Below are 26,464 nucleotides of genomic sequence, written 5' to 3' on the forward strand. Positions count from 1 at the left end.
CTGAATAGGCTATTATGGAACAAACAATCACCTATACCTATAAGCAGTTGATGTGTTGGTACGGCTATGTTGGCGCAAAGTACGAACCCTGATCTCTTTATACACCTAAGGGGCTGTCCAAATACCACGTGGACAAGTTTCGATATAGCGTTTTAGCTGTTCATCAGACTTCATAGTCGATAAACAATACTTCGAGGCAGTTACAGTCGACAACCACTTTCACTATCAAGCTATAAAGCTTTTTTTTGTGTGGCCGTTTTGAAGCTCCTCGATGGATGCTCAGTAGATTTTTTCAAAAGCTCCGCTCCAAAAACTTGGTAGATTGTATGGTGTTTACTCAAATTTGAATTGAATGTCTTCGTGAAGGGATTCATATAAAAAATATGCCAAGGAATCTTTAAACATTTTTCCACTAGTTCTTCAAAAAAAACTCTATTAGATGTTCCTTATTAAGTTTAATTGCTTGTTGCAGTTGTCTGCCTTTCTATAAATAAAGCAATACTGAAACTCCAAGACCATTTTTGAAAAACAACAAAAAATAAATGAAGTAGGCAGTGGCGTTTCCCTAACCTCAATCTACCTGTGCACTGAGTTTAAATTTAAGGAATTAGTGTGCGGAAATGCCTAGAATAACTAGATTTTGATTAGTAAAACCGACTCTGATAATTATATTTTCCATTTGGGCTGTCCAAATATCAAAATTTTCACTTTTTGGGTCAGTGCACAGGTAAGAAGTGAGGTTACGCGACGCCACTGGAAGTAGGTGTAGCTCCCCTTAGCATTTAAGACTAGTTATGTCACTACTTCATAAACACGACTTAATATTCTATGGATATTTTGGATGGGACCATTGCTTTACGATCTGAGTGTATTCAGATCAAAATATTGAAAGTATTTCAGTGGTTAGAATATTTTGCTGTGCTTACTGTAAGTGCATAAATCTATGTAAGCTTGTAGGTATTGGTCTGTAACTTCTTTTAGAAGTCCAAAAACTCCACAGAGTGTGAATAAGAATTCTATACTTGAGAGCCAGTGGAGGTTTCTCGGTGTTCATGAAAATACTAAATCCGTAAAATTTTTAACGGCATTAGAAGGATATCTAGAAACTTCCACGACTGTTTGGAAAGAGTTCATAAGTTGTGTCAAAAGATTTCACACAAATTTCCTTCAACGATTTAAAGTAGTCCGTCGATAGGTGGAGGTCTATTACGACTGCAGGGAGTCCGTGAGAATTCCCAGTGGTGGATGAAGGCACCAGGAAACTTATAACATTAATTGGAGCCAATTTTGGAAAGATGTGGATTATTATGAAAATCTTTCAAGAGTTTATTTACTTGAAACTTTGTGAACGACCAGAACTACCTACGATATTCTAAAAATTCTTAATGTTCTGTTTCTAGAAGTTATTAGGCTTCCAGTAGCTCAGGAACTCATATGGATTTCAAGCATTCACACCTGAAGAGATTTTCATACGCTTCTAGGAATTAAAAAAAAAATCTCATACTTTGAATTCTTAGAGGAATTAGGCTTTCTGCGAGCGTGTACGTACACGCACATTTCACTCACACTTTTACTCAGTTTGTTTGCAACCATGAGCAGCTGTCACGGCAAAATCAAATGGGATTGTTTGCACTCACTAACCGTGCGTTAGTGTTGGTGAGAAATGTCGGCGAAACCCTAATGGTCTGGATATTCAGGGAATTCGATTCCTAAATTTGAGTCGACACCCTGAAAAATAAAGCTAAAAAAACTCGGTAATTGACACACTCCACTCTACTTGGTATTGGTGGTATTTCTAACAGGCGGCTTCACAGCTTATCCATCATCACTAATGTTTATTCTGTTCACTAATGCTTCACCATGCCCACAGGAAATTCTCGAAGTGTTCCTCCACCTGGCATCTAAATCGGTTTTATCTGACAGCAAATTTCATTACTGGTCGTTGCACATGACGGGAGATGGCACTGTCTTCCTCTACATGCAGACCGGCACCTGGAATCGAAGCCAGCCACCCTCTGCATGGTCTTGCTATATAGCCGCGCATTTTACCGATAGGCTAAGAAGGGCCCTAATCACGCCTAAGACTTACATCAGCAATGATTCAAATTGTTCAAAGCATTCATTTTGGATCTAAATCTAGAACATGCATTTTTTTCAGCAGCTTTTATAGATTCATTTTTTGTCGAGATTCAAAACTGTTATACTGCTTAGTTCTATTTTCTGCAGATTTGAACCACGAATAAATCACGAGTTTCAAATGTTTTTCATATGTTTTAGTGTACGAATGCTTTCTTAGTAGCAACATAATTATTTCATGTATTCGAAAAATTTGCAATCGTGGATAGAAAAAAAGATTTTTCAACTCGAGTCATGTGTTTGAAGTTAATTCGACTTAAAACATATTTTTTTCCATTTCTGATAACAAAATTTAACAGGTATATTCAAGATAAAAATAAGGCAGTCATTTATATAGAGCAGAATGAATTTCTCTTCTATTCTAAAAACTTTCAGCACAAATAATTCAACCAAACTATTGCTGGTTGTTCGTGACACTTCAATACCAAATTTTCAAAACGACTTATCTACAGAGATTCAAACGCCGATTCGACGAATCTGATAGCACTCCCACGCATATCAGCACCATCAACAGGTAGCGGAAGCCTTCGCCTTCATCTTGATGGTGTTGGTTTGCGTGGAAGTGTTTGAAGTGGTATTTCGGAGGCCCAACAAGAAAACGACAAGACCGACAATTACTTTTAGCGAGACGAACATATAAAACGTGTTTAATTCGTGAAAAGGTTACACATGTAATAAAAACGGAAATGATATTGACGTTGATTGTTTCTTCGCAGTGGAGTCGAAGCCGGGGTTTTGGCTGAAGCCTCTAGCCACCAGTCTGGCTTTATAGCGATCTGGCTCTCCATTCATACCGTGCTTTATTTTAAAGACCCACTTACTAGTAATTGGTTTACGATCTCCCGGCAATGCAGTCAAAATCCAAGTCTTGTTTTTCTCTAAAGCTTTCATCTCCTCGTTGACAGCCGCTTCCCACTTCGGCCAATCCTTCCGCATCGGCCAGCGTTCTCGGCAAATCTTCGACAAACTCGGTGGCATTCAACGCGTACGATGCGTACTCCATGTGATAATCAGCCTGCCACGCTGGAGGTTTTCGACTACGAACAGGCCTACCAGTACTGCTGGATTCGTCAGGATCTATCCCGCCAGTGTCGCTCGACTCAGGTTCTGCAACTCCTTCCGCGTGGTCTTCCTCGATGAAACTTTCATAATCCGATTCTGGTTCTTCCCTTAACTGCTCATCCGTGTATACAGCATCCGGCTCCGCATCGACAGTGTCAGACTTTTCACCATCATCAGCATCAGTTGAGAAAATATCCGGTGCTTGTTCAGGAATACTTTCCGGAAAACTTTCGTCGTGTAAAGCTTCTACAAAGTCGACATCAGGTACGTGCACTATCTGTTGCTTTGTTGGATCCCACACACGAAAACCATTGTGCGCGTAGCCTAGGAACAAGTCTTTCGACGATTTCGCGTCTAATTTTCTCCGTTGCTCCTTTGGTACATGTACAAAAACGGTACAGCCGAAAACGCGCAGCTTGTTGACGTTTGGCTTCGATCCTTCCCACAGCTGGTACGGTGTCATTTTTCGATTGATTGCGCTGGTAGGACTGCGGTTCAGAAGATATGCCGCAGTTTGCACCGCACAGCCCCAGAAACACTTGTTCACACCGGAGTCTTCTAACATCGCCCGCGCTTGTTCGACGAGAGAACGATTCATTCGTTCGGGAACACCGTTCTGTTCCGGAGTATGCGCCACAGTCCACTCGGTTTGTATTCCGCGTTGTTTACAAAACTGTTCGAACGGCCGGTTTTTGAACTCGCCGCCGTTATCACACCGCAACCGCGAAATCTTCCGCTCGAATTTGGCCGACACCATCGCAACATATTGTTGGAAGCAATCATACACTTCGTCTTTAGACTTTATCAAAAACACCATCACGAAGTGGCTCCAGTCATCAACAAATGTGACTAAGTATCGCATGCCACCAACACCGATTGAATTCACCGGCCCGCAAACGTCCGAGTGTATGAGCTCAAGAACACGCGACGATCTCGATTCGTTACGCACATGAAACGCGGTGCAAGGCATCCCACACATCTTTCGGAAACCTTTTGTCTTGAACGTATTCTAACTGCGAATCATGAATCCGCCCCACGAGTAGGGATTTGCACCGTCGATCTTTCTTAGCTCTTTTCTCGCGATCTTTGACTTTCTTATTCTTCTGCTCCTGGGTATCTGCCGGATTATCTTTGAGCTCTTCAACATCCGCAGCATAGCACTCAACGCACTCCACTAGTTCATGCTCTTCCAATAGAACAAGCATTCTGAACTTCCACGCGGAGAAGTTAGAGCCATCAAAAACCGGCAGAATAACACGATCTTGCTTTTCTTCCTCCATCGAAAAACACTTCCACTTGATAACGCGACGAAACCGATCAAACGTACACTGGGCTCAAAACCTGAAGTGGTATTTCGGAGGCCCAACAAGAAAACGACAAGACCGACAATTACTTTTAGCGAGACGAACATATAAAACGTGTTTAATTCGTGAAAAGGTTACACATATAATAAAAACGGAAATGATATTGACGTTGATTGTTTCTTCGCAGTGGAGTCACTCTACTATAGAGGCAACAGAGCTTGCCTGGTTTAATGTGATGATAAGTGCAAGGGGCTGCTACTTCAACAGTGTTATCAGATTGACTTGATATGTTTGAGAACTTAATTATCCAGTTTGAAGGTTTACACAATAGAAGCTTCGCAAAGTCATGTCGAATAGTTATGCCATTCAACGAAAGTTTGTGGTAACGCATTACCATCTATGAATAAAATATCAAAATTTACTCATCTTTTACAGGACAGGTTATACGCATGTATAAAAGAAGCCAAACTTTAATACTTCTTGTATAATTCATTCGCGAAGATTGTATACTAATTGATCTTTGCAAGCAAATACTAACATTAATTTTGATATCTACTGCTGGTGCTTCCATCTTTTGCTTGTTTGATTGTTTGGGCCATACTGTATATCACCCACTGGGACATTGCCGCATCGCAGCTTAGTGTTCATTGAGCACTTCCAAGGTTATCAACTGCGAGGTTTCGAGGCCAAGCCACCATTTTCGCATACGTCATGATATAAGACCTAGACGCCTTCAGCATTTTCTTGCTTTGTAGCTGCGCAGCTTACCGAACTAAGCTAAGAAAATGTAGCGAGGTCCCGGTCACCTGTCACGGTACAAGCAGTCATGATGGGACTGTTGCCTTGTTGTGAAATCTAAATTTCTAAATAGTTTTAATAGATCTGTGCAAATAACGATGACTAGTCGATAAAATGATTATATTGTTTGTGATTTTCGAGTTAGAAGTAACATTATTGAAGAAAAACAGCTTGTTTACAATAGTTTTATGTACTTTCATGAAACCGCGAAAATTTGGTGGAATTCCATTCATTGCATGTTTTCTACATAAGCGGGAGGGGATTAAATATAAATATCGAGTGACCTCTCTCAATGAAAATGAAAATCACAGTACTGGTTCTATTAGTTAGTCACTATATCTATGCTTCACATTCAAACTAGAATAGTGTTCGAAAATTTGCAATGAAACTGAATCATTGCTCTAGAAATTACTACAGGGGGGACACATGCCGAAGCTTATTTTTCAGAATAAAGTGATGTATGGACAGAAACTTCCGCAATACTTGAAGGAAATAAACGGAATAATTGAATTGAGCACATATTAAAAATTTATACTACCCCAGAAGCACCTAAAATTATTTTTCTGGTTTTTAGCCATTTTTTCAGCTAAATCTACAAAAAAGTCATAGAATAAGCCCTCTAAGCATCCTAGTATCAATGACAAAGTGGTAGGTAATAGTCTAAAGAAGCTATTCACGACTAATGCTTCTACTATGTGGAGTTAAATTGATGCATTCAGACGACATTTCTACGAAAAAGTCTAAAAAATCACAAATCTCGTTTGATGCACCTCTAAATCTCCATGGATTTGGCTGAAAATTGGTCAGGAGACTCCATTTAAGATACTCATTGAAATAGAGGGGGGGCACTTTGAATCTGGAATACTTTTGAAAATGGTGAACAGGTCTAGTGGACAGGGTGGTACCATCCATAGTTATTTGTTGGGGCACAAATTGGTGCAAGAAAGAAGCTTTTCAGAAAAATAGCATGCTTGCAACGATTGTTGCTCTGAAACTGCCAGTGAACATTAAAACCGATGAATTTTTTATCCGAAACCCGACTACACTGGCTACACTTCTTAAGAGATTTTTTTCCGCGGATTGTGGGATTTACACGGTTTTTATGCGATTTATTTTCGATTTTTTACGCGCACTGCCTTGTATCTACGGGTTAAATGATTAGTTATCTGTGCCGGCAACCCAATTCGTGTCGAAAAAAACGATGATCTTTCTTTCTAGTTTCAAGATGCTGAAGTAGTGAAGTCTTCTCGCTGAAGGTTCTTTGAGCACTCCGCTTCTATAACTGTAACACAAGTAAATATGATATGTAATAGTCGCGGAGGAAGCACAGAGGTCACACTTATCTCAGTGTCATCAGCAATATTAGAACTATTATTGTGGAACATGTTATCGTAATTATTACCATTGACATCGGTACAGATCTCATTGTCTTTGCTTTCTTCGATTGGTAGTGCAATTTTTTGAACACAATCTTGCGGATTAGGATTATAAGTTCAGTCTGTACCAAGGCGCCATCATCACCAATAGACATAGGAGGTCGTACACTTACTACGTAAACATTTGTTCTTTGTTTTCAATCCCATACAACCCCATTTTTTTTCATACAAATTATTTTTGTATGTATGAAGCGTAAGAAAATGACAGACCCCCCCCGTAAGTGCTTACGTAATAAGTGTACGGCATCTAGGACCGTTTGAATTCAAACAGGAGGTATGGGGGTTGTTCAACAATGATGTCACAGGTTTTAGGGGGGGAGGGGGTCTAAGATTTTGTGACACTGCATATACTAGGAAAACAAAAAAGCGTGACAGAGAGGGGAGGGGGGGTCTAGAAATCTCAAAAAGTAGTGGACGTCATATTTGAATCGTCCCATGACAAAAAATGTGTTCGGGACATTGTAATAGACTTGTACTAGGCAGAGTTTTCTTCAAATTTTTTTTTTAAAGAACACTTTATATTTTATTTTATTTTTTTTTTACGGAAACATGATATTGAAAGAGATTAAAGATACATTGCTTCACATTTATTTCCTTTTCAGACACCATGCTGTAACAAATTTTATATGTGCCGATATTGCCATGATGAAAACGAAACCCATTTCTTCAACCGCAAAACGGTTACGGAACTTATCTGCACCGAATGCAACACGAGGCAAAGGGTGCAAGCTGAATGTGAAAAGTGCGGTGTACAATTTGGGCGGGTAAGCAAACGGTTCTAATAATTAATAGTTTCTGTTTATCCAGGATCTGCTTGTTTCTTTCACGCAGTATACATGTTTAGTGTGCAATCTTTTCGACGACGAAGACCGGAACCAGTATCACTGTGATGGATGCGGTATTTGCCGCGTCGGAGGCCGGGGACGGTTTTTCCACTGCAAAGTGTGCAACATGTGCTTACCAATGCAACTCCAGGTCGATGGTCATAGGGTAAGAATGCAACATTATAGTCATAGCGTATTATGATGCACATTTATAAGTTATACAATTCTTCCATTTTTTCCCACGATATACATCTTGTTTGTATCAACTGATACATATTTCGTTTGGTACTTGTAAACTTCTTAGTATTTTGTTGTCGACTGAAGATTTGCTATCTTTAAATATGGTTTGCAGGAAGTGTTAGAACAATAGGTAGGTTTTAATTTATTAAAATGAAACAAGTTCATGTCGCTTAGGTCGTTGCCGATTGTATCGAGTCGTATTATCTCTTATGTCGTTCGTAATGATTTGTTTTAATGGCAGTTTATTGCGCCTGCGCAAATTTCCTGTCTCGTCGGAGGGTGTTAGGTCTGTTTGTGACTATCTACAAAAATGCTCATTAGACCAGTAGTTTTTTACGGAGAAGAATCCTATAGACGATGCTCGTGGTTGACCAACGCGTACTTGAAGTTTTCGAAAGGAAAGTGCTGGTTATCATCTAAGGTGGGGTGCATATGGCGGACGGACGTGGAGGACATGAATGAATTACGAGTTGCATCAGTTGTTGGAAGAAACAACCATCGTTCACACCGCGAAAAACGGACGAATGCGGGGCACGTAGCCAGAATGTCGGTGAAAATGGTTCTCGAGAGCGATCCGATGGGCACAAGAAGGCGAAGTGTGCAGTCAGGATCCTCCGTGACTTCGTGACGACGTTCGGCCATGGACCGAGCTGAATGGAGAAGACACTGCGCAGGTCACCCCGGCCTTAGTTTGAGAAAATAATAATAAATAAGTTCATATCGCTTGAATCGTTGTTGTCGTCGTCTCATGAGCAGCAATCTAGAGGAATACATAAATCTGTTTATTAAGTTTAATTGTTTGTGCTTGTGAGTTTTTAAGGAGAAAACGAACGACGTCATGCAACATAGTAATCAATAAACTCTGTATATTTTTGACAGACTCGAATAGCGTTTAAAGATTTTTTAAAAAAAAATAAAAAATGGCTTTCGGCTTCGTCAAGTTTTCAATGGTTTTCGAGTTAACACTAGGATTCATTCGTTCAGAAAATCGTTGTAACTAAATTTTCAAATGGCTATATCTCAGTTGTTTTTCAACCGATTTTCTCAGTTTTTTCACCAACCTCTTAGCCATCTCTTCTAGTTTCTGGACATTGCAAAATATTGTACCTAGGGGTGTTCAATTCTTCACTAGAGCTGTGGGAGTAAAGCAACGGATTTAGAAAAACGCGATTTTGGAGATATACTTATATTTCATTACCAAAAATGATATCTATTCATATAGTGATGATGTAAATGATAAAATAATAAATAAAAGACATCACCTGGAACATAAGAACACATTTTGAGCATCCCTACTATGCATACAATGATAATTCGGTGGCTTTAGGAACCACTTTATATTACAGGATGCATGAAGCTTCAGAAAATGTTTTCAAGCATGTTGTCTACTGTGAACTAGTTAAAATAAATGTAAACTATATACGAAACATGTGTGGTAATAAATAATGATGTTCTAGGATCTCCGAACTGTACTGGAATTTGAATCAAATGGTCTACCGAATCAACCAAGGCTTCCATGATGCCCCCAACCGCAGTATCAACCCAATTATGTCCTCCGAGTATTTGTCTTTCACTTGCGTCTCAAATCCAAACATATGAGATGTTGCAAGATCTCCAAATTGTCCTGGAGTTTGAGTAAATTGGTCTATCGAATCAACCAAGGCATCCATGATGTCCCCAGCCGCGGTATCAACCCAATTATGGCCTCCGAGTATTTATCTTTCACTTGCGTCTCAAATCCAGGCATTCGAGATGTTGTGAGATCTCCAAATTGTTCTGAAGTTTCAGCAAAATGATCTATCGAATCAACCAAGGCATCCATGATGTCCTCTGCCTCGGTGTCAACCCAGTTATGTCATCCGAGTATTTATCTTTCACTTGCGTCTCAAATCCAGGTATTTGAGTTGTTGTAAGATCTCCAAATTGTCCTGGAGTTTGAGTAAATTGGTCTATCGAATCAACTAAGGCTTCCATGATGTCTTCTGCCGTAGTATAAACCCTACTATGTTCTCCGAGTATTTGTTTTTTTGAGACGCAAGTCAAATCCAGGTATTTAAGATGTTGTAGGATCTCCAAATTTCCCTGGAGTTTGAATAAAATGATCTATCGAATCAACCAAGGCTGCCATGATGTCCTCAGTCGCAGTATAAACCCTATTATGTCCTCCGAGTAATTGTCTTTCACCTGCGTCTCAAATCCAGGCATAGGCGATGTTGAAAGATCTCCAAATTGTCCTGGAGTTTAAGTAAAATGGTCTATCGAATCAACGAAAGCTTTCATGATGCCCCTGGCCACGGTATCAACCCAATTATGTCTTTCGAGTATTTATCTTTCACTTGCGTCTCAAATCCAGGCATTTGAGATACTGTAAGATCTCCAAATTGCCTTGGAGTTTGAGCAAAATGATCTATCGAGTCAACCAAAATTTCCAAGATATCCTCTGCCGCGGTATCACCCCAATTATGTACTCCGGGTATTTGTCTTTTACTTGCGTCTTAAATCTAGGCATATAAGATGTTGTAAAATCTCCAAATTGTCTTGAAGTTTGAATCAAATGGTCAAACGGATCAACCAAAGCTTCCATGAAGTCCTCAGCCGCGGCATGAACTCAATAATGTCCTCTGAATATTTGTCTTTCACTTGCGTCGCACTTTTAGGCAATTGATATGTTGTAAGATCTCCAAATTGTCCATGAGTTTGAATCAAATGGTCTATCGAATCGACCAAAGCTTTCATGATGTCCTCAGCCACGCTACCAACCCAATTATGACCTCCGAGTATTTGTCTTTTACTTGCATTACAAATCCAGGCATATGAGTTGATTACTTTACTTATGATGTTTATTTTTTATTATTATTATAATAATCATTCGACAGTGTATGTTTGTCTTAATGAAACTTTACTCTAAAAACCTCAATTTTAAGAACATCACTTTGTCAGTCGAAGTCTAATTTCGGGCACGTCTCGTTAAATCCGATCTTCATTGATCAAATTGGTACAATCAGGTCCTAGTAATGGTGTCCTCGAGGTAAACGGAAGAAGACACTAGAATGGAACGTATAGGCAAGCATATTGATGTCCATTATCGCCAAAAAATAGGGGGAGGGGGTGATTACCCGATACACCAACAAGAACTTTGGTAAGTCTGCAAGTTGTACTCCTGGAATTCATCAATGATCATCCGCAGGCTGAACATCTGATCCGTCGTTGATCGACCCTCACGAAAACCTGCCTGGTATTCGCTAACGAAGGACTCTTCTAGCGGTGTCAGTCTGTTAAACAGAATACGCGAAAGAATTGTGTACGCCGAGTTCAGAAGGGTGATCCCTCTGTAATTGGCACACTCTAGTCGACGGTCATTGCTTTCAAAAGTTATGAAGAGAATGGGAGACAATCCAAAAAGGTTGGTGTTTTGGTTAAACGGAAGAAAGGAGAGATCACTTACTACCTGGTTTATTTCGTTTTTCTCTTTGAATCGAGAAAATGAGGGAACCGAAAACATTTCAAAGAGGCATCGTAAAGCGTGTTGTTTTGGGAGGAGTACGTTAAGTACTACGTAGGACCAGTCACGGCAACAGAAATCTCACACTCCGGTACACTGTCATCCATAGCTGCATGATTTGGGTAATCACTTGTCATAAGACAATTTTTAATTGTAACTTACCAGATACGTGAGGCCTTCTTTAGTGTCTCGTACTTGACTCGACTAAATGTGTGCATGAGCTCGGAAGACATGATTAGATACATACCTTCGCTGGAGACATAGTTTTAGGCGAGGTTGATTTGGTTGACAGACTACTTGATCCACATCCAGGGCGATTTGGAGGACTAATAACATCGCATTTTTATATACCAAACATGTGCATGGGCTCGGAAGATTGGATAAAAGCATCTGCTGGAGACATATTTCAAGTTAGGGTTGATTTGCAAGTCGTGGTTCATTTGGAAAATAATTTATAAACAATTATGTCCACTAAATTGCGTTGATATCGTGGCTGAAGACATCATGGCAGCCTTGGTTGATTCGGTAGGCCATTTGATTCAAACTCCAGGACAATTTGGAGATTTTATAACATCTCATATGCCTGGATTTGTGACGCACGAGAACGTCAAATACTCAGGGGACGTAATTGAGTTGATACCGTGGCTAGGGACTTCATGGAAGCCTTGGTTGATTCGGTAGACCATTGGATTTAAACTCCAGGACAATTTGGATATCTTTCAACATCTCATATGCCTGGATTTGTGACGTAAGTGGAACTTGAAGACTCGGAGAACACTATTCGGTTGATAACGCTGCTGGAAACAGCATGGAAGCCTTGGTTGATTTGCTAGACTATTTGATACAAACTCCAGGATATTTAGGAGATATTACAACATCTCATATGCCTGGATTTGAGGCGCAAGTGAAATACAAATACTCGAAAGACATAAAAGAGTTGATATCGCGGCTGGGGACATCATGGAAGCCTTGGTTGATTCGGTAGACCATTTTACTCAAACTCCAGGAAAACTTGGAGATCTTACAACATCTCAATTGCCTGGATTTGAGACGCAAGTAAAATATAAATACTCGAAGGATATAACTGGGTTGAAACCGCGTCTGGGGACATCATGTAATCCATGGTTGATTCGATAGACCATTTTACTCAAACTCCAGGACAATTTGGAGATCTTACAACATCTCATATGCCTGGATTTGAGGCACAAGTGAAATACAAATACTCGATGGACATAAAAGAGTTGATATCGCAGCTGGGGACATCATGGAAGCCTTGGTTGATTCGGTAGACCATTTTACTCAAACTTCAGGAAAACTTGGAGATCTTGTAACATCTCAATTGCCTGGATTTGAGACGCAAGTAAAATATAAATACTCGGAGGACATAACTGGGTTGACACCGCGTCTGGGCGCATCATGTAAGCCATTGTTGATTCGATAGACCATTTTACTCATACAGGGACAATTTGGAGATCTTACAACAACTCAATTGCCTGAAACTGCAACGCAAGTGAAAGAAAAATATCCAGAGGACCTAATTGAGTTGATGCCGCGGCTGGGGACTTCGTGGAAGCCTTGGTTGATTCGTTAGACCATTTGATTCAAACTGCAAGAAAATTTGTAGATCTTACAACATCTCATATGTCTGGATTTGAGACGCAAGTGAAAGACAAATACTCGGAGTACATAATTATCCCACAGCAGAGGACATCATGGAAGCCTTGGTTGATTCGATAGACCATTTTACTCAAACTCCAGGACAATTTGGAGATCTTACAGCAACTCAAATGGCTAGATTTGAGACGCAAGTGAAAGACTATGTCGGAGGACATAGTAGGGTTTATACTACGGCAGAGGACATCATGGAAGCCTTAGTTGATTCGATAGACCATTTTGCTCAATCTTTAGGACAATTTGGAGATTTTACAACATCTCAAATGCCTGGATTTGAGACGCAAGTGAAAGATAAATACTCGGAGGCCATAATTGGGTTGATACTGCGGCTGGGGACATCATGGATGCCTTGGTTGATTCGATAGACCATTTTACTCAAACTTCAGGACAATTTGGAGATCTTACAACATCTCAAATGCCTGGATTTGAGACGCAAGTGAAAGATAAATACTCGGAGGCCATAATTGGGTTGATACTGCGGCTGGGGACATCATGGATGCCTTCGTTGATTCGATAGACCATTTTATTCAAACTCCAGGCAATTTGGAGATCTTACAACATCTCAAATGCCTGGATTTGAGGTGGAAGTGAAAAACAAATACTCGGAGGACATAATAGGGTTCATACTACGGCAGAGGACATCATGGAAGCCGTGGTTGATTCGATAGTCCATTTTACTCAAACTCCAGGACAATTTGGAGATCTTACAACATCTCATATGTTTGGATTTGAGAAGCAAGTGAAAGACAAATACTCGGAGGACATAATTGGGTTGATACTGCGGCTGGGGACATCATGGAAGCCTTGGTTGATTCGGTAGACCATTTGATTCAAATTCCAGTACAGTTCGGAGATCCTAGAACATCATAATTTATTATCACACATGTTTCGTATATAGTTTACATTTATTTTAACAAGCTCACAGTAGACAACATGCTTGAAAACATTTTCTGAAGCTTTATGCATCGTGTAGTATAAAGTGGTTCCTAAAGGTACCGAATTATCATCGTATGCATAGTAGGGATGCTCAAAATGTGTTCTTGTGTACCAGGTGATGTCTTTTATTTATTATTTTATCATTTCCATCATCACTATATGAATAGATATCATTTTTGGTAATGAAATATAAGTATATCTCCAAAATCGCATTTTTCTAAATCCGTTGCTTTACTCCCACAGCTCTAGTGAAAAATTGAACACCCCTAGATACAATATTTTGCAATGTCCAGAAACTAGAAGAGATGGCTAAGAGGTTGGTGAAAAAACTGAGAAAATCGGTTGAAAAACAACTGAGATATAGCCATTTGAAAATTTAGTTACAACGATTTTCTGCACGAATGTATCCGCGTAAGGTTTTTAGCGAATCAATCCTAGTGTTAATCTTGAGTTAATTGGTAATCTCTATTAAGCATATCGACGGTTTCGTGCAATATAGGTACAACTCGAAATCTGTAAATTTTCAGAAACGTCGTTTTAAAAATTTCACTCAAAAAAGAAACTTCGATTGTCAGGTGAAACTTCATATTATTTCCTGTCCCTTTTCATTTAAAAGTCAAGAACGAAAATTTTTGAATTGTGCCAGTATTGCACGAAACCGTCAATATTGTTCGAGTCCGGTTGGGTTGAGATTCAGTGGACTGTATAATTTGGTCAATAGACATCATACACGGAAGAACAATCGCGTGGAAGGTTAGGAATACTTATGCTCTTATGAACAGTAAAATTTGAACTGATACATTATACACTACACATTTAATTCTCTTTATTACATTCTACATACCTAGATCATGAGCTGATTTTAGGAGCTTTAGGGAATACTCGACGTGTCGCAATCTTTCTTGTACGCGTTTCGACTGTCTGCCAGCAGTGATGCCTCAGCACGATGAGAACAGACATCCGTCATAAATAAAGAACGTGCGCACGAAAGAGTGAAGCAAACGTGACAATAATTGATATTTAGTTGGTTTTATCTGCTATCTTGCTTTCTTGTTTGAGGCTTTCGGCAGGAGTAGAACAAATATTGTTGGCAACTTTCGATTTGAAATGATAATGCATTACCTTTGTCAATGTCTGTGGTCGCCTTCGTGACTTCTGCCAAATGTTCTTTTAATCTCTTGTCTATTATTCGTTTTGTCTGTCTTATGTTGATTTTGTCACAGTAGGGGCGAAGAATTTTATGAATTATGATGGATAACTATCGTGTGGTTTTCATTTTTAGTGCGTCGAGAATGTTTCACGATCAAATTGTCCTGTTTGCTTAGACGATATTCATACCTCTCGTATCCCTTGCCACATTCCGGACTGTGGTCATTTATTACATCGGACGTGCTTCGAAGAATTGGTAAGATGAATATTTGCAAATGTTTGCTCTAGTTTTCGATTAATCAAATTTTATTAAAGCTATCCTCCGGTCATTATGCCTGCCCGACATGCCAAACGTCAATGATGGACATGAATCAGTTGTGGGAATATCTTGATGCAGAAGTAGCTGCAACACCTATGCCAAAGGAGTATGAGAACTATATTGTGGATATTCTTTGTAAGGATTGTCACAAGGTAAACTTATAAATAATTTTTAGTTTTTTTTTATTGAATTATTTTTTTTATTTGCTAGGAATCAACGGTTAAATTCCATGTGGTCGGTTTGAAGTGCAGTCATTGCGGTGCGTACAACACTTGTAGAACGAAAACTAAAACTTCAGATACGCCAGAAAAATGCACCAGCAATACTGATGGTAAGTTGTAATATACCTAGATACCATTAAAACTAAACGAACACTGGAATTTTTCACCGTGCATTATTCATCTAAATATAGAACATATAGAGGACAGGTGGGGGAGTGGTTAGGTGATTACAATCTTTGGCACGTAACAAAAACTTTCTACTAAATTTAACTCATCTTCCAATAATTTATTAATCTCATTTGTTGGACGACCACGCGTTATGTGTTACACAAGGAAGGGTTCTAGGCATTCGTTTCAAATTCGTAGTTAAATGGAAAGTTTTTTTCAGAAGCTTTAAGAACTTAAGAAGAATATCAATTCATAATGCATAACAGGCGGTACCCCGTTTGGCATAATTCCGTTTGGCATAATGGTCATTTGGCATAAGGGCCGTTTGGCATAATTTGTCTGCGGTGGCAAATTGATGGCCTTTTGGCATAATTTACATACTGTTCCAAAATAATTGCCTAGGAATATACTTAGCACCATCGGAGGTGTATTACTCCGATGATGCTAAGTAGACTTTAAAGCTCTAAATATTATACGACAATTTGCGGTACAACATTCAGCGGTAATCCATTTCTTGATGTACCACATCGCAATCATTACCATTGCGCAATATTCCATTCTGCGTTTTGTATCTTTCCGCAGTTAGAATTATTTTGCGGTGAATCGTTTCGCTGCCAATACCAGAGCAAATTCGAGTATTCAAAAAACACATTTGGCCTTATATCGGGCAAATGCGAACAGTTATAGAAGGCAAAATAACACATTTGCCTTATAACAGGCAAACACGTACATTACGAAATGGTACACCGTAAAATTCTGGATAAAGTCAAACCTCCATGAGTCGATAATAAAGGGATCATCGGCTCAGGGAAATATCGAGATGTGGAACATAAAATCCTTGAAAAGCTTATTTTTCAAGGGACCATCGCAGTAATCCATAACATCTATCTATATAATAAAAATGAAATGGTCTGTGTTCGTATCCGCATAACTCGAAAACGACTGGATGGATTTTCTTCATTTCTTCAGCAATTATGTTCATTATTGTTTCCGACGGGTTTATATAATATTTCCTCATGTGAAAATCACAAGTAAAGTTGAGTAGATTGTAAAAAACTAAAGTAAAGATTCGTATGGGATTTTCGCATAGGCAGTTCACAACGCGCATTTTCGCCTACTACGCAGGACAACGTCTGTCGGGTCGACTAGTATTTTATAATATGACATAACTTGCTTCCATGACTCGATATCAAGTCATAGAACATCGGCTTATGAAGGGTTCACTGTATATCCCGCTGAAGACTATTCTATTCACTTCAACACCTTATCATTTTCATTTCCTATAATTTACCCTTCTTTGAAACGCGAGCAGTTCTTTGTTTATTTCAATGGAATTTTTGAACTGACCATTTGTTGAAAGCCTTGATAGCAAAGCTTTTATTCACTTTTTCTGTAACTTACCCTTCTTTATTGCATATGAATTGTGCCAAACGGCAATTAATTTGGAACCGTAAATAAATTATGCCAAATGGTCTTTATGCCAAACGGCCCTGACACCGCATACAAATTATGCCAAACGGCCCTTATTCCAAATCGCCATTATGCCAAACGGGGTACCGCCGCATAATATTTAAATCAAATGTAATTGAGCCAGCGGGTCTATTAGCAGGGGTGTCATACGCTTTGGTTTATTACATAACGGATTTTTTACAGAACGATCAACAATTGGGGAAAGCAGTGGGTCTAGTTCGACAGTAGCTAGCAATTCGTCACAGTCCCCCTCGCTCGTGACTGCAACTGCGACGAGCAGTTCCACCATTGATACTAGTAACAGCCACGCAATGGCATCAACATCATCTACCGGGTCCGGAGTGCCATCGACGTCAACGGCTCATAGTCGAACGCCTGTTGGTAGTTTAGCTTCCGCTACTGTAAGTAGTAATTCCGACAATGAAAGACCTCCTTGTGATCGCAATGCTACCGATAGTGGCAACAGTAACAGTAGTAATCAAAAAGCGTAAGTTACTGTTTCGAAAATCATCATCATCATCATGCTCTATGGTCATTCACTACTAAGCGGTAGCTGATGGATAGCAGAGATTAGTCGTATTTTGTTTTATTCTGTACTAGACAATTATTGTATGAATGGTATTTTGGGTATGTTGACTGAGAGTAGCGATGTGTTAGGTGAGTTCATTCCGGCTAATGTAAAAACAATACTTCCATTTCCACGCAGAATTGTTATAATGGTATTTTCTAACAATATGGTTAAACGCGGAAAGGATTTTATTTGAATACGCTAAAAATATCGAGATCCATTTTTATGCGCAATACGATTGAGTTCCAAAATTATACTCCAGTTTTGAGTCACCTTATGGAATCCAATTGTCCAGACGATTGAATGTATGGTTGACTAACAATGTATGTGTGGTAATATATTTATACAACCATTTTTTTGTGAGTGTTGATATATTTTGTATATTATCTTTAAAATACAGATTTATGTTTTATACCATCTCTAAATGCCACGTTTTGTAATGAAGTTCTTTTTTCGATTATGGATCGCTATCAACCATTAATTCCATACAGAAGCATTAAACATTGTGTTCGACATACCTACCTTTCTTCTAGAGTTGGTTAAGTCCCCATTATATGTGATAATGTATTTTTATATAATATTATAGACAGAACCCTCCGGTTTTGATATAAGTTAAAACGAGAATATGATAAAGTGGTCTATCTTGCTTTTCCGATAATGTGGTTTTTATGGCAGCCATTTCCTCAAAAGTTTCTTCGCTCCGATGTTATTCACTTACATAAGATATGAAAAGCGAAAATAATAGGAGGAGAATTAAAATTGTAGTATGGGGCAATGCCGAACGAAAAATTCAACCAACATGTCGAGAAAAAAACAATCTAAGGAAAGCAGCGTATCAGAAACAGTGATAATTTTTTTTAGCAAAGCGTTAGCCCTTAAAAGCGCAACCAATTTTTTAAAATTACGAACATATTTTTAACACCAACAAACATAAACTTCCTTAACTTTGATTTTTTTAAGTAACATTGCGCATTTAAGGGTTCACCATTAGCATTTCATTACTGGCGACGTATATGCTGTTCTCGAATCCACACGAATCTCTAATGTGAAGATAAAACTAATTGTACATTTAAAGGCAAAATAAACTCCCGAATAAACATCACAGCGATAATAAACATCATATTCCATTTTTACGGAAACAAGTTTGACAACTGAAACGGCATAGTCTTGCGTAGTAGTTAGTTATGATAATTTGTAAGTAGAAAAACTGCTTAGTTTTGCGAAAAAATATGTAACGGAAAAACGAAACAATTGACACATTTTCTTAATATATACGAAGAACGTATTTCAAAACTAAGCGATCGTGTAGATTCATAAAAGAATCACCTATATGAAACAGCCACTGTGACTTAGACGACTGTTAGAGTAGATGCGACATTAAGGATCCTATATTTAGTGACAGAAATATAATTTTTGCAGGACTCTAAATTACCAAAAGCTGTTGGAGATTGTACATACTTTGCATTTGACCACATTCTGTGCTAATATTGTCTAATCCCTAAAAACAGTAAAAAAAATAAGGTACTTCTTGGCACATTATCTTTATGTAAAAACGATAGTAATAAACTGTAAGATAATGTGCCTTGCCTTAGTATTAATAGTTTAGTATAAGCAGCAATGCATTTATCAATTTATCCTCGTCCAAAAAAGCGTATTCTGGCAAACAGAAATGTATGGTTTTTCCTTCGTTTTTTGAGAAACTACATATGTGCACGCACTTTGATGCGCAATTATGGAGTACTACTTACTGGTTTCGCACTGGAAGTACCAAGTACCAAGGGAGTTGAATTTCGCCAAAAAACTATTGATATGTATTTAATTAAATGATAGATTTGGTGCCAATTTGTTCAAAAAGTCGTTCGAAATTCGAGATGTAGAATAGGAAATCTTTGGAAAGTTGTTTGAAGGGACCATCGCAGGAACCCAGATTTTTTTTTATATGGCATAATTCGCTTCCATGAGTTGATATCGAGTCATAGAACATCGACTCATGGAGGTTTGACTGGATACCTATGGAAGAAACACTTTTTGATACTAGCATAGCATTATCCGTTTTGCTAGGAACAATTCGCCTTCGACGGGGAATATGGTGTTTTTTTCGCTATTGTAAATTGATCCGATTGCCCATTGCGTTCTAGAGGTATTGGCAAATCATTTTCTTAGAAAAAAATCAATCTGTCTTTCGAACGTAATATTTTAACCTCTCGTTCTACATTTTATAATGCGTAAGAACGGCAAAATCTCCGTTAGGTGGATTAATTTGATTTTCATTAATTGTTATCTCAATATTCAAATTCTATCATGAAGCTTCGTCTGGAATATCGGTCGTTTCTTTTATTGTTCATTCGTTTTAGATGTTTTAATTCTTAACCTCAATCTTCAACAGTACCTACACGTTATAGTGGTTTGATAGTTTGACAATATCAACGAACAATTGGTTAAATATGGTGACTTTAAAATACCTTTGAATATAGGATTCCTAGATGCAGACACAAGACACGACGCAAAAATCTCACGCAATATTTAAAAAATACAACTGTTCAATCTCTATGATGCGTTACATTGCATCTTGTCGCGTTTATTCTAACTCGCCTCATTAAGTTTGACGGAAGGACAACCAGGCTGAACCGCGACAGTTATTTATAGGAATAGTAGTGAATTTATGTTGTAACAATGAAACGAAAATAATCATTAGCAATTTCAGTATGCTCCAATAAAAATGTTGAAGCGATTTGTGACCTATGCCCGTTCTTTTTCAATATCACATATCCTTCTACTGGTTGTTAAATATTAAACGATGCAGGATTTAAATCCACAAAAAATCAAAATAATACTCTAAATTTGTAAAGACAAAATTGGAAAATAACAACATAAAATGCAAATGTTGTAAGTTTCCCAAACTTTGATAACACACAGAGATCAGGTCAGCATCCGTTATTTTTGGTGAAAAATTAAATAGGGTAAAAGTCAAGGTAAAAGTTCTGATAGTCGTGGGTGTTCCTATAGTTGCTGTAGAGTTGCTGTATAGTACTGTTTTTACACAATCTACGTATCAATCGCAACCCGACTAGAAGATCATATCAAAATTATATCAACATATGTTATTATGTTATACTAAATTTTTATAACAAAAATTGTTAGAAACATGGTGCAGGATGTTGTTAAAATATCTAAATTTCTATCAAAAATTACACTACTTGAAACTAAAAACTATCAAATTTTGTTATAATTTTATCATAATAATAACATATTTTGTTAGAAATTTATAACAGAATCAGATACAAAATATAATGTTTACTGTGCAGTTGGAAGTTTTTACAGGTCGTGATAGGTCTCCAGATTGTGATCAACAATCAGAAATGTTTCATTGAAACTAACAACATTACGAATTAGGCGGAGACTTTGCTACATCTATTTTAATTGCCTACTGTTGGGCTATTCGGTGTTAAGCATTTTTTAAATCATATTATGATGAAATCGTGTTAGAACATTTGAAAGACAATGGCTACTAAGAACAAAATTGTACCACAATAAGTTATAAATATCACAATATGTTATAATTGTATTCAATTTTTGTTATGCTCTTCTAGTCGGGTAGGAATCGTTTTGGTAGAACTTGAAATACAGAAAGAACTAAGATAGAAATACAAAGTAGGAAAAGGACGAGCCTAAAATTGAACCCACGACCTCCTGCTTCTAAATCAGAAGCGGTAGCGACTAGATCACCGATCACCGGTATTGAGTTGTACATTTAGTTTTGATTTCCGAGCGGCTTGGGGTTCTTTCACAAATTACGTAACGCTGAAGGGGGAAGGAGGGGGTTAAGCCGAGCGTTACGATCCATACAAAAAAAATTAAACCTTCCATACTAAAAGTGTTACGTGGGGGAGGGTGGGGGTCCAAAATCACCAAATTTAGCGTTACGTAATTTTAGAAAGAACCCTTGTCCTTAAGAGATTCATATGACGGAAGTAAAGTTGACCAACCTAACTTTCATAGGGCAAAAAGGAATAACTGTTTTTGTGTTGATTTGATTCGATTTGAGTGGACTTCTTGATAGGTTGACGATACTGACGATGCTACAGTATTCTAATATTGATCTGAGGCCAGATAAAGAGTTTTTATCGTATAAGCGTTTTATGAAACCCCCTCGGCCCACCGAGCCCGCCTATCCGAATCAGTTTTTTTTTCAACTTATATACAAGTGCGATGGTTTTGTTTTCATGGCTTGTTATGATTCGAAAAGGTTTTTGCCTTTTTTATCGTTGTTCGTTATCTATTGAGAGCGATCTCTGCAAACTCTGGTAGCATCACTTTCATCCGTTACTACAGATATTGATTTGAGACTAATCGCTATTTTTAGATGGAAGCAATGCACTCTTTAATAGTTAAGATCTGTCCTGGCTACGTCTTTGCGAATGCTAAGGAAGAGAATGGTTACCCGAGCAAAGTTTGAAATCAAATTGAAATCAAAATTTGCTGTCATGATGTCAGTTATTTGATTACTCCAGTTGATCTCGTTTTGTATGGATTAAAGATTAACACAGCAGAAATGAGGGCATATTTGTACACTTTGAAATCATACTGAAAACAAATTTTGTAGCCAATGAAATCAACATGATTACTAAATATGATATCATATGATTTTTAATTTGATATCAAAATGAGTATTAATTAGATTATTTTTATGAGCATTCATAACAACAACAGCATATTTTGTTTGCAGATTGCTTTTAATTTTCGTAAAACACACTTTAGCTAATCGACAGCATAATTTGAAGTGAAGCTGCTATCATTATGATAACTGAGGAATGCATATTGAAAACATATTGCGATATCAATTTGTATTAACTAACAATTGACATCAAATTTTGTTTTTAATATAATCTCATCAGCAGGGTTTAATGTCAATTTGCTCTCGACTTTGCTCGGGTAGTTAGACAAAGCTATTTTAGTTACAAGATAAAGATTTTCGCTGTCCGGAACATCTTTTGTTGGCGAGGATAGGGTATTAAATGTCAATGAAGGAAAAATACATACGATTTGACAGTTTGGTACCCACCCTACTAACATTTAATGTCAATGTAAATGTTATTTCAACTCGTCTATACGGCTTCAAGCTGAATGTGAGTGCTGTATATGAGCAAAAAACTTCTATTCAATGCTTTCACCAGCAAATCTGGCGAATCTATTCAGGTGTTTTTGACGTGCCTGCACAACTACTTTACAGCATGTTACACAACTTTTTCTCAATATTTACCGAACTATTTAGTTATATTAATTTTGGTCAATAGCGCTTATTCAGACTTTTTGAATCTGTAAAATAAGTTTTATACAGCCACTAAATTACAGCTTATATACAGTTTTATACAGCCACTAAGAGGAGGGAGTAAATATCGGGGTTGTGTATTGATTTTTGTGTTTTTTTGTGAAAATTGATATTCCAATCTTGTTGCTACCTAGATTTGAACTCCTGATCTACAGATCGACAGACAGATCGTAGACTCCGTGTTGTCCGGCGCAAACCCGAATGTAATGTCATATTCCATGTCGCTCGTTCTTAGGCCGCCAGTCGCCAGTCTCCCTGCACACCGGCCGTGCTCGCATCTTACTCGATTGCACACAGTCAGCGAGTGTGTGGTCTACCCCGGAGCCGACGCGACATCCTCTTCCAGGTTCTCTGCTAAACATGACTTTTGCTGGTATCTCTTCCGGTATACGCACTCAGGGTTCATAATGCTCACTCAATCTCAGGAGCACATGATTTTCCCTCACGAAAGTTTTCGGGGAGAAATCGCTTTTCGGGAAAGAAAAACAGCCTGGATAGTGATAACAATTTTTCGCTCACTTCGATTGCCGCTAAACGTTGGTTTGCTCTTTTTCTTTCATATTCGAGTCTTTTCGTGGCATCATCAATGCAAATGGTAGTAGCTTATGTGGAACAAATAACTTAACGCTTTCATACAGATAGCGTGGTGGTGTGGCTAAAGTAAGCGCATCCCCACAGCTATTATTGTTACTATTCTGGGTTCGAATCCCGGCGCGGCCATACAATTTTGTAATTGTTCTGCGATAATTCTCGCGAAAAGTGAGTGAGAGGTGAAAGCAATAAAACGAAAAAGGATTTTCATCTAATAGGCAAGATTTTCGTTCATCTTCCAATGCTAATTCTAGAGAAAAGATTGATGGGTGAAAGATGATCTTCAACATAAACAACGAAACAAGATTTTCCCTTGGCCCGAAAAACGCTTGCTTTGGTCTCATTGAAACGAAAAGTCGAAACCCTGTACGCACTACTTATCCAGGCCAGTGTAATATGCCGTATTTTATCATCCTGTTGATCTCTGCATTTTTGTACTCCTGGTACAACTCGTGATCGTCTGCGCCATACCATGGCACCAAGTATTAACCGCAGTATTTTCCGCTCAAACACACCGAGAATTCGTTATTCTGCATCTTTTAACGTCCATGATTCGTGGCCGTACATGGCAACTGGTGGATGTGTACAGAGCTAGTTTTGTCCATGTCTGTAAGCTGCGAGAGTTTAGCTGGCTAAGCAAACCGTAGAAAGTCCAAATTATATAACTTATATAACAATAAGTGAAGACTATCAAAGTCGAAACTCACATTAATAAAGAAAATAAAAAGAGATTCAAATAGATGTGCCTCACAGACCATAGTACAAAGATTTTCATTTTCATTGTGAGAAGTCACGCCATATGTATTTACATTTAACTCTCTCCCTCTCTCAAAGCAAACATAAACAATAAAAGGAATTTCGTTAAATTTTCACAGATTTTTATTTCTTGAAAGCCCATACCTCGATTATATGGTATACCTCGATTATATGGACTTTTTCGATGCAAAAAAGTCCATATAATCGAATTTTCCATATAATCGAGGCAAATTTTTTTTTCTCGAAATTTGTGTTACACGATGAAATAAGTCTTAAAAGTTGGAAGAAAATATCCATATATTGCCTTACAGTCTAATCCGCATGTTTGGGCTCATTTTATGATAACTCAGAAGATTATGATTTTCTATAAGAACAGCACCTTTTTTCCAGCCGCTAGTTTCTAAGATTACGTTAGTAATGAAGACTTCGCCCAGCTCAATGTGATATACTTTTTCACGAATTTTAACTACAGTGCCTTCCTGTTTCAGCAACAAAGCAAACACTGAGTGGTCGAGAAAGGTATATGTTAGATTTAAAAACTGGCTTTATATAGAAGGACTGACACTTGTCCTCTTTCCTCTATTGTCTCCTTTTGAAAATTGGCCGGATTGGACTATGGGCTCAAAAGATATGGTCAAAATGCATTTGTTTATGCAAAAATCGCGTAGAAACAGTCTCACTTTTCTGACACTTATCTTTAAAAGATCTCCTTGCAACAAGTTGCGTTTGATTGATATTCTTAAAAAGAATTTAAATCAATGTAAATAAGGGGCCCTATCCACGTATCAGTGTCATTTTTACAAGAACCAATTGACATTTCCCGCCAAAAAATGTATCTCGTTTCATTGTCTCAGTCAATTATTTGACTTATTTAAGTTCAACTTTTTCACAAAACTCATATTTTAGAATAAAAAAAAAATCGTAAAAGTGCCGCTCGTTTAAAGAATTGGAATTGGTCTTATTTTAATTCGAAATCGGGCGAATATTAGGCCAAGCTTGGAAACCAGCACTATTCGTCAAAAAGTATGGGTTCTTTGAGAAAGTTGTCCTCAAAAAATTGAAGAATCGATTGAGCGGATAAAAATTGTTGACGGGAAAGGTCAATTGCACAGTGCACCTACACCTGCTAAGTGGAATATTAAAGGATAAATTGTTATGGCTATTTTAGACTATGTTCGTATATTAAAGCAGGGCTGTATTATTTTAAAACTCAAAACGACGCACAGTAGCGGGCCCTCATAAAAATCCCGGACAAAACTTGAGATTGCATTCAAACTATCACCACCGCGCGCTGTTGTATTTTGTACAACACTAACGAAAAACATATCGCTCACATTACACAGCATGAACGAGTTCGCGTGAGCGTTTCAGGATCACGATTTGCTGAATGGTTTAGCAGCAATTGATTTAAGAACTGCTAACAGGAACATTCTAAAGATATTCAATTTCTTTTCCTACCGTTGAACGTCAGTATAATCCTTAAGCCTTGTACTGAATAAATGTGAATACCAGGATATTCGACAACATTTATTTAAACATAAAGACTGCTCGAAGAGTTTTCAGTTTTTTACATTCAAATAATAAATAAGTTCGTCCAGAAGAAATAATGCCAGGTTTGAAAACCATTTGGAACTTTATGTATCACATATTGAAATAAACTCTTCCAGTTTCGTGGATATACCTAAAAAATCAGTCCCAGTGGGTCCGATTTGCTGGATGTTGATGCATCATCCGTCCTTCTATACGTAATTCCATGCACCAAAAGCAGAAAAAGGTTGAAAGCAAAGAGCTAACAGCAAAATATGACAATCTCATCTTATCACTTGCTCCGCATACTGTCAGTCTGACAATTCACTTCACGGTTTCGTATGGCAGAGATCACCAAAAAAATACGCATTATTTTTCACCACCTTTTTGTAAGGACGTGACCGTGGCATTTTCCAACGCGAAAATGGTAAATCAATCAAGTCAATCGAACATT

General features: G+C 38.0%; 1 protein-coding gene across 4 annotated transcripts in view; it reads left to right on the plus strand.

The window, feature by feature from the left end:
• LOC134213132 (RING finger and CHY zinc finger domain-containing protein 1) overlaps positions 1 to 20,538 on the plus strand; it is a 32,437-nt gene extending 11,899 nt beyond the window's left edge. For all 4 annotated transcript variants that reach the window (XM_062691768.1, XM_062691771.1, XM_062691769.1 and 1 more), the window contains exons 3-8: positions 7,339 to 7,500; positions 7,568 to 7,726; positions 15,195 to 15,317; positions 15,377 to 15,532; positions 15,591 to 15,711; positions 17,423 to 20,538. In XM_062691768.1, coding sequence (XP_062547752.1) covers positions 7,339 to 7,500; positions 7,568 to 7,726; positions 15,195 to 15,317; positions 15,377 to 15,532; positions 15,591 to 15,711; positions 17,423 to 17,730 — 1,029 coding nt within the window. In that variant the 3' untranslated portion in view covers positions 17,731 to 20,538. The remainder of the gene's footprint in view (positions 1 to 7,338; positions 7,501 to 7,567; positions 7,727 to 15,194; positions 15,318 to 15,376; positions 15,533 to 15,590; positions 15,712 to 17,422) is intronic.
• Positions 20,539 to 26,464: the final 5,926 nt, after the last annotated feature.

This window comes from Armigeres subalbatus, chromosome 2 (genome assembly GCF_024139115.2).
Source record: "Armigeres subalbatus isolate Guangzhou_Male chromosome 2, GZ_Asu_2, whole genome shotgun sequence".
NCBI classification, from domain to species: Eukaryota; Metazoa; Arthropoda; class Insecta; order Diptera; family Culicidae; genus Armigeres; species Armigeres subalbatus.